This window comes from Austrofundulus limnaeus, unplaced genomic scaffold (assembly GCF_001266775.1).
Source record: "Austrofundulus limnaeus strain Quisiro unplaced genomic scaffold, Austrofundulus_limnaeus-1.0 Scaffold62, whole genome shotgun sequence".
In the NCBI taxonomy this organism is placed as follows: Eukaryota; Metazoa; Chordata; class Actinopteri; order Cyprinodontiformes; family Rivulidae; genus Austrofundulus; species Austrofundulus limnaeus.
Genome location: NW_013952464.1, coordinates 179,394 through 192,733, shown reverse-complemented (window position 1 = coordinate 192,733; position 13,340 = coordinate 179,394). Strand labels below are relative to the sequence as shown.

Genomic DNA, 13,340 nt, shown 5'->3' with positions numbered 1-13,340 from the left:
GGGGGGGAGGTGGGGCAGAGACTATAATATTATTTCTTCCTCTGCTATCTTTAATTTAATTTAATTTGTGATTTGTGTTTTGTTGTATGTTGAATTTGTGTTGTTTTTAAATGAATAAACTTTAAACTAAAAAAAAACTGTTGGTTTCATCAGATCCTGATCTCCAGCTCTCACTGGAGCGGTTCGCAGCCGAGTGTGAAGCAGCCGGGATGAGGATCAGTGCCTCCAAATCTGAGACCATGGTCTTGAGCCAGAAAAGGGTAGCATGCCTTCTCTGGGTCAGGGAGGAGGTTCTGCCCCAAGTGGAGGAGTTTAAGTATCTTGGGGTCTTGTTCACGAATGAGGGAAGAATGGAGCGGGAAATCGACAGGCGGATTGGTGCTGCGTCTGCAGTGATGTGGGCGCTGTACCGGTCTGTCGTGGTGAAGTGAGAGCTGAGCCAGAAGGCAAAGCTCTTAATTAACCAGTCGGTCTATGTTCCTACCCTCATCTATGGTCACGAGCTATGGGTAGTGACTTAAAGAACGAGATCCCGGATACAAGTGGCCTAAATGAGTTTCCTCTGCAGGGTGTCTGGGCTCTCCCTTAGAGATAGGGTGAGAAGCTCAGTCATCTGGGAGGGACTCAGAGTAGAGCCGCTGCTCCTCCACGTCGAGAGGAGCCACTTGAGGTGGTTCATCTGGTTAGGATGCCTCCCGGATGCCTCCCTACTGAGGTGTTCTGGGCACGTTCCACTGGGAGGAAACCCAGAGGAAGACCCAGGACACGCTGGAGGGACTATGCTTCTCAGCTGGCCAGTGAACATTTTGGGATTCCCCCGGACGAGCTGGTCCAAGTGGCTGGGGAGAGGGAAGTCTGAGTCTCTCTGCTTAGGCTGCTGCCCCCACAACCCGACCCCAGATAAGCGGCAGAAAACGGACGGACGGACGAAAACAAACTGTAAGGCAAAACTAGAAGCAATGTCAAACTGAAGTGATAGTGTTTGCAAAAACAGCAATTAGTAAGCGTGTCTACTTGAAGTCATATTTTCTCAGTACGTTCAAATCAGACTGTCGTCAGTCTCACCCATGCAGGAGGTCATCTAACTGTGTTATGTAACAACCAGCGGTGCGACCCAACGCCTGACCCGTTGTAACAACCTGCACTGACTGGAGGTGTGTCTCCTCTCCAATTGCAATATTTCCAGCTTTGGTCGTGATGCGTCTTGTTCTGATGCACCATGACAGCCTGCTAACCAGTGATCTGAGCAGTGATCAGCGATAAAGTTTTCTGCATCACTGCCCGCCTCAACCCTGACAACAACAACCTTATGAGCACACCAATTCACCAGGATCTGTAATTGCAATTTTGAATGCTGTCTCTTTCCATTTGATCTGCCATCAGACTTGTTTATATCGTATATATACCACCAGGAGCAGGAGGGACGTCTCCTGGGAGCTGGATTCTGTTGCTGGGTCAGTTCTGTTTAAAGAAAATTGCTCGTGTTTTGAAGGGATCATCAGACTATGAACCAAAGCTCTGAAACTATTCTGGCGGCTGTTTTGGATTGAACTGAATTAAATTTACTGTATGTGAAATGCTTTGTAACTTATGAAAAAAAAAGCTTTATGTGTTCAGAACACAAGTTCGTAACTTCTTCCTCAATATCTGTATTAAATTATTTGTAAGTGCATCAAGAAGCTATAGATCTGAGTAGTTTAAGTAACAAAAATGGCTGTATGGATTTTTATGAAACAATAAATCTATGTTTAGGGGCAGACTTTAAGTCAGGGGGTGTCCAGTCCTGGTCCTTGTGGGTCGCTGTCCTGCATGTTTTCCTTGTTTCTCTGGTCCTGCACACCTGATTCAGTGACTGAAATACATCTTCAAGTTCTGTGCAATCATGTTAATAACTCCTTTATTCACATTAGGTGTGCAGCAAAGAAATCTCTATATAGGGCTATTCCACATCCAGCTCGCAGATGACTTCCATGTGGTCCACCAATGAGCCCCCCTCCAATAAATAAGTAAATAATTTATAAAATTTAAAAATAATTTCAAATAATTTGTAAACATATAATTTATAATTTATGATCCAATGCAACAAAATAAATTAAAAGGTAAAAATTAATAATAGTTGTTCTTTTATACACTGCAGTGTTTTAATGGGCAATGCCCCTATCCCCCACGATGCACCCCCCTGAGGATGTCTGGCCCCGACCTGTTGGCGTTGAGTAACTGTGACCTCTGGAGAAATTTAGTTAAATAGCCATGCTCTAAAACAGTGTTTCCCAAAGTTGGGGTCGGGACCCAAAGTGGGGTCCYGAAACATCAAGGTGGGGTCCTGAAAAGGTTTTTGGAATTAGTTACATTTTTGTCTTAGTTGGTTAGTGTATTTAAAATGGATAAATGTAGTATAAAAATATTGTTATGCCCATGTTTTGTTGACATGATATAAATGTTTATCATCCAAAAATAGTTGGGGGCTCAGGTCTCTGCTACTGTTATTTTGTGGGTCAAAAGCTGAAAAGTTTGGGAACCACTGCTCTAAAACATGCAGGATAGAGACCCTCGAAAAACAGTATCGGACACCTCTTCAGATATGGTAAAGGCTGGCTAAAGTGGGCGTGGCTCATCGTTTACAAAGGTAAATTTGCCCTTTTAAATTTCCAAGAATCACAAAATCCTTCACACTTGTTCTGCAGAACTATAAAATTCTAATTAAAACATTAAACACACCACATATCTAAGTCCACAACTGAGTCATTTAGTGCATCCTTTAGCTGCTTCATTTAGAAACAAACCATCCACAATGCTGCAGTGAAACAACCAATCGCAGCACAATTCAGCATTTCTTTTGTTAATCTAAGACAATCTACCACCAACCTGCCTACAACTGCAGAGGAGGAAAAAAATGATCTGGAGCCAGAGATGGTTGTGATATAATTAAACTCCTGTTATATATATCTCCCTTTATTATTTCTAAATTATCTCTATAACAACAAAAAAGAGTAAAACTTGAGGCAATATTTTCTGTTCTTAACACACCAAGAGACACAAGCTATAAATAAAAGATGCTTCAAGCAAAAACATGTTGACGCAATAAAGAAAGACTGCGATACAGGTTATAAGAGGTGGAAATAAACAGTTTAGTGTTGTTACCATATCAGATGTCTGTTATTTATGAATAGACCAAGAGATAGAATAAAAAAGGTTGTTGAGAAATAGGTACTAAAATAACATATTGACCTCTGTTAAAAATCACCAACAGTTTATTCTTTTTCATTTGTGCAAAACAAAATCATAGAACTTTTACAAATGGGGTTATGTGGAAAGGTTATGAACCATTAACATCTTACTTGTTGCAGATAACTCTTTGAATAACTGCAGTTTAATTCTGACTGGATTGTTCTTTGAGCAAACAGGATGAAAGTGGATCGCTGCCATCACAAAACAACAAATCTCAAGCACTTTGTAGTGATTCATGTAAACACTGGCTTATAACAGTTTACACCGTCAAATGTGCATTACGCTGTGGCAGAAAGATAATTATATTCCTGCCAGGCTGCATTAAAAAATGCTATTAGTTGTTGCTGATATTTGGTTTTGCAGATAACAGAAACACGTGTAAATAGCAAGGTTTTGCAGAATCAGCAGTGAGGTAAAACATTATAAAAATAAAATATGAACCATTCTGAAATATTTGAGACTGGGTTTTTTATTTTTATTTATTTATTTTTTTCAGTAGCAGCAGACCAGTTTGATCTTGCTGCTTGGACTAGCCATTAGCTTATCAGCTTCCCTTATTTAGTCATTTCTCTGAACTTATTCAAAAAGCTACAACAGGATGATATGAATATATAACAAGATTTTAATTATTTACAACTTTCCCACCAAACACTGTTACAAAACACAGGAATCTCCTCCTCTGTTAACACTTGAAGTATTTGAAATGTCCTTTAGGTCGTCTCCGGCCAGCAGAGACAGCATCATAGTTGTGTGTATCTTGTTGAATGTGTTGTTTCTTCTGATCCTCTGAGGCCAGCTGATTGCCTGTGAGTCTGATAAATGAGTTTCATTCAATTTGGTCATTCCCCTGAGCTCCAGAACTGTGTGTTGCTGCAGCCTGTGGTTCTGGCAGCTTACGAGCCCATCTCGGCCTGTGGCTAAGACAAAATGGTAACCAGTGATCCTGATTGACAGCTCATTGAGGGATGGATTGATGCATAATTCAGCGCTTGCTCGATCGGCGGTAGCTGAAGTTTATTAATGCACGCGTAGGAAATGTACTTGGGTTATGATCTCTGTTATAACTTTTCCATCCAAAGTTATGCCTGGAACCCTGACATATTAGGAAAGAGAATAATGTGTTTTGATTCTGTCTCCCATGATGCATTTCTCATCTGTCTGCATTGTGTTCTCATCTCCACAGCACTGTCAACAAGCCCCGTTTCACCCCTGCATCATGGAAGCTCAGACTGGTGCATCATGGGAACCAATCAGCGGCATGCCAGACACAATATATTGAAGAGTCATCATGGAGACCAGCACCTATGCTTCTGGCCCAGCCACCGCTGACTGGGTTGGGACACTGGCTGGCCTGGAGGGCATGGAGGACCGTCAGGAGCATGGAGAAGGAACCCCGTCCATCAGCCCAATGTTCTGGCACATGCCATACTCTCTGGGCTTCCAGGTGTCGCTCACTGCCTTCCTCATGCTGGAGCTGGTGCTGGGTTTCAGCAGCAACCTGACCGTGTTGGTGCTCTACTGCTCTCAGTCCAACCTGGTGGACTCGGTGAGCAACATGGTGACAGTCAACCTGCACGTGCTGGATGTGGCGGTTTGCATCCTTTGTGTGCCCCTGACTCTGGCGGTCGTGCTCCTGCCTCCAGGGCAAAACCTGGCCTTGATCTGCTGCTTTCACGAGGCATGTGTTACGTTCGCCAGCATCGCCACAGCCATCAACATCCTGGTGATCAGCTTGGATCGATATGACATCTCGGTACGACCGGCTAACCGGCTGCTAACGACACGCAGGGCGGCTCTGCTCCTGGCTGCTGTCTGGGTCACCTCGGTTGCAGTGTTCTTCATGCCCTTCCTTGAGGTGCAGTGGTCCGATGCGGAAGGAAAAGAGGAAACGCAACAGGTGACACCCCTGTCTTTGTCTTCACAGGACGTTAGCAGCACAGCGGTGCCCGCATGGCATAACAGGACGGTCCTGTGTGTGGGTGGTCAGGGCTACCACATGAGCACGCCTATGTATTACCATCTGATCCTGCAGGTGCCCATCTTCTTCACCACAGTGGCAGTCATGCTGTTCACCTACTCCAGAATACTGAGGGCGTTAAACATCCGCATCGGCTCTCACATGAGGAAAAGCCAGAGGTTTAGGAGGCGCCGCAAGAGACAAAGAAAGAGGACGACAGGACTTGCGGTGAATGAATGGGAGGAGGCGGGAGGAGAACAGTGCACCGGCGATGGAACCAAACAACTCAACCATCCTCCACTCATTTCATCCCCCTCCCCCACCCCGACGGCTACCTCCCCCCCTGCCCTGTCCTCTGCCGCTCCACTGGTCACCTCTGACTCGGCTGCAGCCACTCACCTGCCAGCCCCCATGGGCGTCCAGGCGTCTGTGTCGGCGATCATCGCTTTGCGCCGGGCAGTGCGGCGCCATCGAGATCGGCGGGAACGCCAGAGGCGGGTGTTCAGGATGTCCCTCATCATCATCACCACCTTTCTTGGCTGCTGGGCTCCCCTGTCTGTGACCAACATGCTGATCCTGGGCATCGGACCCAGCGATGTCCTGGTCAGCCTGCGCCTCTGGTTCCTGGCCCTGGCTTATGGCACCACCGTGTCGCACCCGCTGCTGTACGCTTTCACCCGACAGAAACTGCGCCGCGCACTTCGCGCTAAAGTCAAGAAGAGGGTGGTGTCCCTGCTCCAGGTAGACCCCTCCCCAGGGGGCACAGTGATACACAACTCCTGGGTGGAGAACAGAAAAAGCAGCCGACAGCTGCGTCTGGAAGCGAACGAAGGTGCTGACCGCCGCCTGGCAGAGGCCCTGTGAGATGAAAAACACGTGACTACAGCTAGCACCTTTAACTGAAACACAAAAGAGTCGGCGGTGTTCCAATTGGAAACTCACTGATGCAAAAAATAAAACAGAGCAAGAAGAGTGAAGAGGAACTTTTTTTCTTCTTACCTCTGGGAGATGTTTTAACACAAACACCAGCAGCGAGTCCCCGCCGAACACAGCTCTCCTCACCTCAGGCAATATTTACAGCAGGATGCTGCCGTCACTGTGGCTCCCATCGCTTCCACAGCTGAGGAGAACCATTCAACAAACAAATGAAGGCATAGACTCTGCTCTCTGTCAAAGACTGGGGTTTACATAACTGTTCTTAAGAGGGTGTTTATCCAAACCAGAAGAAGGTATGATCTGCCTCCTGCTCAGAAGAGCCAAGGCAGGTTTTTAAAGCAATGTTCGCTCTCGTAAATCACAGAAAGCTTCTTTGAAAGGGTTTATTATGAACCCTGCTTTTATTTTGTTATGAAAAGGTGAGTTAACTGTATGCTTTTATTATGAAAGAGAATGAATTAGATATTTGTAAAGAAGGAACATGTGTGTGCGCAGGGGTGGGGGCGGGGTCTGAGGATCTGGATTAAGGCAGTTCGATGGTTTTAGGTTGTGTTTTTAGAAAGTTACTTATCCCAATGTTTACATAAGATTTTGCAACACTCCTTGTTAAATTCTTCATCATAGTTGGATAGAAAATGATGCAACATCTTGTCTGATGTTGGACAGTTGGATCCCCCGCCCTCCTTGTCGCACATCCACCTACAGCCACTGACTAGAGCTTGAATGTAAAACATGCAAAACACGAGTTCTCAAGAATAAAAGGTCAAAATTGAACAGATTGAATGTTGACAGAAATGTGACGTCATCAGGCTGACGACAAGATGTAAACTGACTTTAAAAACAAAATAACACAACAGTATCTTATGTGAGGTCTTCAAAATGAATAAATCATGGAGCTCAATTATAATATCTCTAACAAAACCTTATATTTGTATTTAAGGTTTTCATCGTGCTTGTTTTGGGTTTTTAGCACGCAGAAAAAAACCCTGATGGTTTTATTTTGAGAGAACTTGTGTGAATAATGTATTTAATCCTCAGATTGAACTTTATTTTATGTAATTCTACAACTGAATGTGATTTAGATTGACCTTTTATCTTCTTTTTTTAAATTAGAGGAGTATTTTTGTCACAGTTGCCTCGTTTCTGTTTAACATGATCTGATGGGTCAGCTCACTGATGGAGGGGGGAACGAGAGATGAACCATTTCTACAGCAGAACAACAACAGATCAATGATTTGATCACAATGCATTTCTGAATGTAAAAACAATGTAAATAATGTGGAAAATGTAAATATATATTGTACACCAAGAATGTGCTATCTTTACTGACCATGGTGGTGTTTTTACGTGAATGTACAACAAACAGAGAATTCCACCAATAAATATAAAATACTGATTGTTGTGTGCTTGTGTTTCTGTGAACTGCATGATGTAAAGCTGGACAAATGATCGGGTTCAGATTTTATTGGTTTAAAAGGGGATGATGTGCAGCCATGATACTAACATTTAATTTAAAATAAACCACGTGTCATTATTTTAGCATGTTTTGTTTGTTTATGTGAGACAATAAGTGTATTTTTGCACAATGCAGTGTATTTGTGCATGTATTAATTTGTTGCTATCAGAAAGCAGCCAACATGTGGGTGTTGTTTTGTGTTAATTTTAGGATTGCCACAGTTGGTGTGTTAACAATCAAACCGCGCTGCTGAGCTGTTTGTCTTCTCCCGTGAAGCTGTCCCAGCTGGGGTCGTCCACGTTCACCAAGCGTGCACACCTGGCTCTCATCGTCACGTGACCCTCCCAGTGGCCTCCTCCTGGAACACAGCAACTCAGGAGCATGAAAACTTTGCGTAGGCCCTGCGCTGCGTGGGAGCCGTGTGCTTCAGGCCTGAGCAGCCAAAGTAAAAAAAAAGAGGGTCATCTATGTGGGATGAAGCCTGCAGGGCAAAGTGGGCTAATTCTGCAGAGAAATCAAGCTGATACTTCAGCTGATTTATTTTATCTCTTTTTTTTTAATTTGAACAAAACCAAATGACATGGATGAACAAACTTTGGTTTGTGGTTTAAAAAAGCAGCTTTTAAACTGRTATCCATTTTGGTGTCCTGTTGCTTTAAGAGACTTTGAAAATGCAAAGCATATTTTTAGAATCGATTTGTTTCATTCGGCTTGAGTGTCACCAAGAACGCAGCAGGTCACTGATCTTTTCTCAGAAATAAACTTTATAAGCAGAGTGGAAGGAAAATCAAATGCAAAMGATTAGTCATGATGTGGAGTTGGAGCAAACTGTCTCCTAACGATTTGTGTTTGGGAGCTCTGTGGGACAAGCACAAAGCTTTTAACAAGTCCRTCCCCACGGGACCTGATTTTTATTATCTCCACACAGTTGGTGATGTTTGTGAAAGCTTGTGATCTGGCTTAAAACATACATTTGATCCCCATCTTACTGTAGGTGCTCTCCTTTAGAGAAGATCAAGCAGTTTTYTGTSTTGTTTTGAGCACAAAGAGCTCATCAGATCTTTGGTCTTGACTCGTGCTTCTAAGACATCAGAGATGGAGATCAATGAGAATCTGATTCATCTGGAAAACTGACTCACTTTGAAACAAGAGGTTGTGTGTGTGTGTGTGGGGTGGGGGGGGCTTTTTCTAGAGGTGAAAGCAAAGTTCACACTTCAGGTAAGAATAGGTGGTAGCTCACATTTCCTTTCAGAACATGAGAAAAAGTAAATGGAAAAACAACACCACATATACAAAAAAATTGTTTATTAAATCTGGTCAATAAGAAGAACAGGAGCAGCTCAGCTGCATCAGGATGACCTCTGTGTCACCAAACAGAAATAAATAAATATATTCACATTTATTTGACACATCCTGCTGCTGCAAAAAAAAAAAAACATTTTTGAGATATTTTAAGAAGGACGTGTGGAGGGCAAGTGCTCCAAAAAGAGATGTTAAACAACATCCTGATTAATTTCCTGAAGAGTTATTTTTTTAACACAGTTACATGTTTGGAACTGCTTCTTGGCTTTCCCTAACAAAACAACAGAAACAAACTCAAATTACAGGCGTCTCAGTTTTAATTTGTGCTTATTGTCCTGTCTAAAAGTCATTATGGACAAAAAATATAATTCAGATTCTTCCTTTATAATCCACAACTCTGACAAAATAAAATTTGTTTTGGTCTTACTGAGCAAATGAGTTGTTTTAATCATGTGTTTTACAAGAAACCAGCAGCAAAAACATGGAATAATGAGACTTCTTATTGTTACTTGACACTAAACAAGAGGCTGTTGYCTTCTTTATAGACATGAGCTCAAGCTTGGTATGCAAATGTTTGACTTCAAATTATAGTTTAGAACAAATACGAAGCCCAGGTTTTGATAAAGTAAACTGCCACTCAACACAAATGCTGAGCTTGTTTCTGCCTCTCCCTGGTGAACAATATGGGATGGTCACCCCCAGAGGACCTTGTCAYAAACGTGACTCTAAACTGCTGAGACAACTATCAACAATTCAACACGGAATTTGTCAAAAGATGCTTGTTTTTGCCCCAAAGAGGAGAAATATGCAGAAAGGACAATTGACGTGAATACAGAGTGAGATGGAGGAGGATGAGTGGYCACCCATGAAGAGGGAACAGCCTAAACAAGATCAGGACAAAAAACTGAACGCAGTGAAGCTTAATGTTCAAAAGAGCAGGGGAGTCATTATACAGGAAACAACATGTGCACAATATTTTTCGGCCCTTTTCTCACTTAACAAATAAAAAAAAAACAATAAAAACAAGTCTGCTGGTTCTGATGAAGTCATTCTTCAGGCTKATAACACGACTTGACAGGAATGTGAAAACATTTCTCAGGACAAAATTCATGCAGTAAAACAGAAAAAGTGCTCAGAACTTAATCAGTTTGAAAATTTATGGAGGAAACTAAAAAAAAAAGCACTCGTCCTGCAAAACTAATCTGTCAGCTGCAGCACAGTCCAGCCTGAATGTGATTGATGAATGTTGTTTTTCATTGGGTATGATGATAAACAGAAAAGCTGTCAGAAAAAAAAATCAAGCAGAAACAAAAAAGTGTCAGCTGTGTTTTATTAAACCCGTTGTTTTTCTGCAAGATTGTGTGATTACATGAAATGTAAATTTGTTTTATGTCATTTTTATTGATTAAGCTTAAATRTTTATTTGTTAAATCAAAATAATGTGTCTGATTTTTACGTTTGTGTTGTGTTACCAAAGTTCTGATTCAGTTCAGTTCAGTTCAGTACCTTTATTGCCCAAATTTGATTTGCAGCCAAGCATTTCCAACATACAACACAACATATAACACATAGACAGTGTCAAAGCATACAAGCAGCAATTTATAAAGGTTTGAAGAAATTTTAAAACTATAAATTTTGAAATTTAAAAATATGATGACTCTGGGTACAAAGGAGTTCTACCCTCCGTTTTTTGCAGCCAGGGATTCCTAACTTAGGCAATGTTAAAAACATAAAGCAGCCATCTGTAAATTTATAGATGAGATGTAAAAACTACAAGTTAAAAAAAATTCAGCGTTTAAAATAATGGAAATCAAACACTAGAAAATGTGCAGAAAAAAGATAGGAAATGATAGGTTATACTTTTGTATTTAAGCTGAACATTCATCAAACTGAATATAATTCCAWAACACACACATCCTGCAAAAATACCTGTTTGATTGGGGATGACGTCATACCGTGGCTCGGATAATCAGGACAAATCGTGTCACCGTGAAGCGGGCTCGGACCATGTCGCCCTCTGGTGGATGTTAGGGAGAAGTGCACAGAAACGTGTTGATTGTGGTCGTAAGAAGGCTGCGCGTATACTGAAGATTACAACMTTGCTCCATCATTTTGTATCTTTAAATCCCATTAGAACAAGTTTTTTTAATCGCATAAGAATTAGCAGTTTTTAGTTACACACAATAGTTATATCTAATTGTGATTTTACTGGCGATGTCTGACGTTTTTTTTTTTTCTTTCATTCTTTATATTTTTCACTTCGATTGTGACTCATTTTCCTGGTACATTACCTAGTCTAAATCATTTATCAGGTAGGCTATATTTTACTAAAAATAATTCTACCCGGTGGGGAACTCGTGTATAAATAATTATAAATGTAATCGTTTCGGATAGCATATGAAAAGATAAGGCCAGTAGACTATAGTAGGCCAAGGGGTTAAGACACGCACTTTAAAACTACTGACAAAATTGGAGTAGCCTAGAGCTTATCTCCTTTATCTAAAATAGTTTTTTTTTTTTTTTAATTTATTTAGATGAATTTTTCCTGCCGTTTCAGATTAATTCGAATTTGCTTACAATTCATGTTCTGTACACCCGGAAACGACTGAACCTCACACCAATCGCCGGTAGATGGCAGCAGAATCTCAACTCGAACATGCAGTCGGCTGTCTGCTTTACTCGTCTTCCGAAAACTACCGAACATTGCCGAGCGCGCCGAAATAGCTCAGTTGGGAGAGCGTTAGACTGAAGATCTAAAGGTCCCTGGTTCGATCCCGGGTTTCGGCAGATGCGTGAACATTGCGGAGCAATGTCATTGTTTTTGTTGGGAGATTTTTAAGACTCACATTATTTCTTTTTAATCACGAGTAAATATCATTAGACCATTAAAGCAAGCATAGCTTTTAAATACTCTGATCCAGCCAGTACTCCATATATCATACAGAAAGATAGTTGTAAAAAAAATAAAAATGTTAAAACATCCACTTTGTAAWATGGACAAGAGATGATGTAAGACCTGTTGAACCTGTCAGTTCTGCAGCCTCCTGCTGCTGCTCCTCTGCTGAGCCAGAGGTCGTGTCCATCATGACTTCCAGTTTGTCCCATGAGTCCCTCTGCACCACAGCTCTCAGCTTCCTGACAAGTACCGAGCTGGCCCTCTTCTCCAGCTTGTCCAGTCACTTGGTATTTTTGTCAGCAGGTCAGCGCATAGCAGAATAAATAAAGGACACTGACCACTACATTGTGATCAAATGTGTCCATGGGACCTCAGCCTCAGCAGGAAGACCAGGCCGTTCTGCCACTTCTTGCACCAGTCGCTGTGTTTCTGGTCCTGTCTGCTCCTGTGAGAACAGCTGAATTATGTTTCTTTCTGCATGTGGCGGGGTTCGAAATTATATTTGTTGTCACTAATCTAGTATTCAAAAAGTGGGCYTCGCAAGCTGGATAACAAAATGCGGGCCTGAGAGCTGCCGAACCAGGAAACACAAGCTGATGGATCATCAGTTTTTAGTTTAACAACAAAAAATTAGGCGACAGTGTTAGATTTCAAGATAAGCTGATGCCAGGAGGTGCCTCAGAGAGATCACCGAATGTTCTTGGACCTCTCCGAGGTTCTGGCTGTGCCTCAGCAGTGGCTCATGTAAGCATGCCAGGTCATGGTGTGTGTGTGTGTGTGTGTGAGGAGACAAGTGGGCCTTAGTCCAGAAGAACAGGTTTTGGACACGGCACGCCAAACAGGTCAGGAACTTGCGTCATTCCCATTGAAGCCTGAATGAATGGCCCGCTGCCTGTCTGTGGCGATGTGCTGATAATGAACACAGACTCTGCAGAGGCTGCAGCGTTTGTGTGCGCATGCAACATTTTCCTGCATCTAAATAAACCAACAAAATATGCTCGATAAAGTGCATCTTGGTTTATCTGCATGTAAATAACAAAATATATACATATATTTACAATAAGGAAGTTTTATTAACAAGAAAAACTTTTTAAAATCCCACATCCCTTTCATTGTAAACATTTTCATTACTGAGTAATCCTGTGCAGAGAGGTGTTACATAAAATCACCCCCCTCTCCCCTTTTTACTGTGGCCTGCTCCCTGTTGTCCGGTTTCCTGGTGACTTTGTTCTTTTTGTTCTTGAAGAGCACCAAAGAACCTTTTTAAAGGTGTCAGTCTAAACCGGTTCGTTTTGTTAGCTGGAGGGAACCTGCAGGTGGCGATCRGTCCGGACGGATGCACAAACCCACAGATTAGCTGAACCTCTATTCTGTGCTGGAGTGTAGCTTCCAAGTAGGCCCGTACAGACGTCCTGGTTAATTTGGCAGGACTTGAGGATTGCATAAGTGGAGCAGCAGTGACTCCTACACAGAGCTCAGATGTGAGGACGTCGTCTGTCCTGTTTGCAAACCAGATCAGACGATGCCACACAGATTTTACACATCACAGGGCAGAGAGATAATCT

The 13,340-nt window shown here is 42.3% G+C and overlaps 1 protein-coding gene and 1 non-coding gene across 7 annotated transcripts in view; both read left to right on the top strand.

Moving 5' to 3' along the window:
- The window catches only part of LOC106518496 (probable G-protein coupled receptor 22), a 13,773-nt gene extending 6,263 nt beyond the window's left edge, over positions 1–7,510 (top strand). Inside the window, exons 1-3 of one of the 6 annotated variants that reach the window (XM_014009809.1) lie at positions 916–939; positions 1,074–1,154; positions 4,412–7,510. In XM_014009809.1, the coding sequence (XP_013865263.1) occupies positions 4,517–6,049 (1,533 nt within the window). In that variant the 5' untranslated portion in view covers positions 916–939; positions 1,074–1,154; positions 4,412–4,516 and the 3' untranslated portion in view covers positions 6,050–7,510. The other 5 variants (XM_014009813.1, XM_014009810.1, XM_014009811.1 and 2 more) reach the window with 5 other exon arrangements.
- A 4,083-nt stretch (positions 7,511–11,593) lies between these two features.
- trnaf-gaa (transfer RNA phenylalanine (anticodon GAA)) lies at positions 11,594–11,666 on the top strand. The gene has a single exon. It is a non-coding gene; the product is annotated as a tRNA-Phe (tRNA).
- The last annotated feature ends 1,674 nt before the right edge of the window (positions 11,667–13,340 follow it).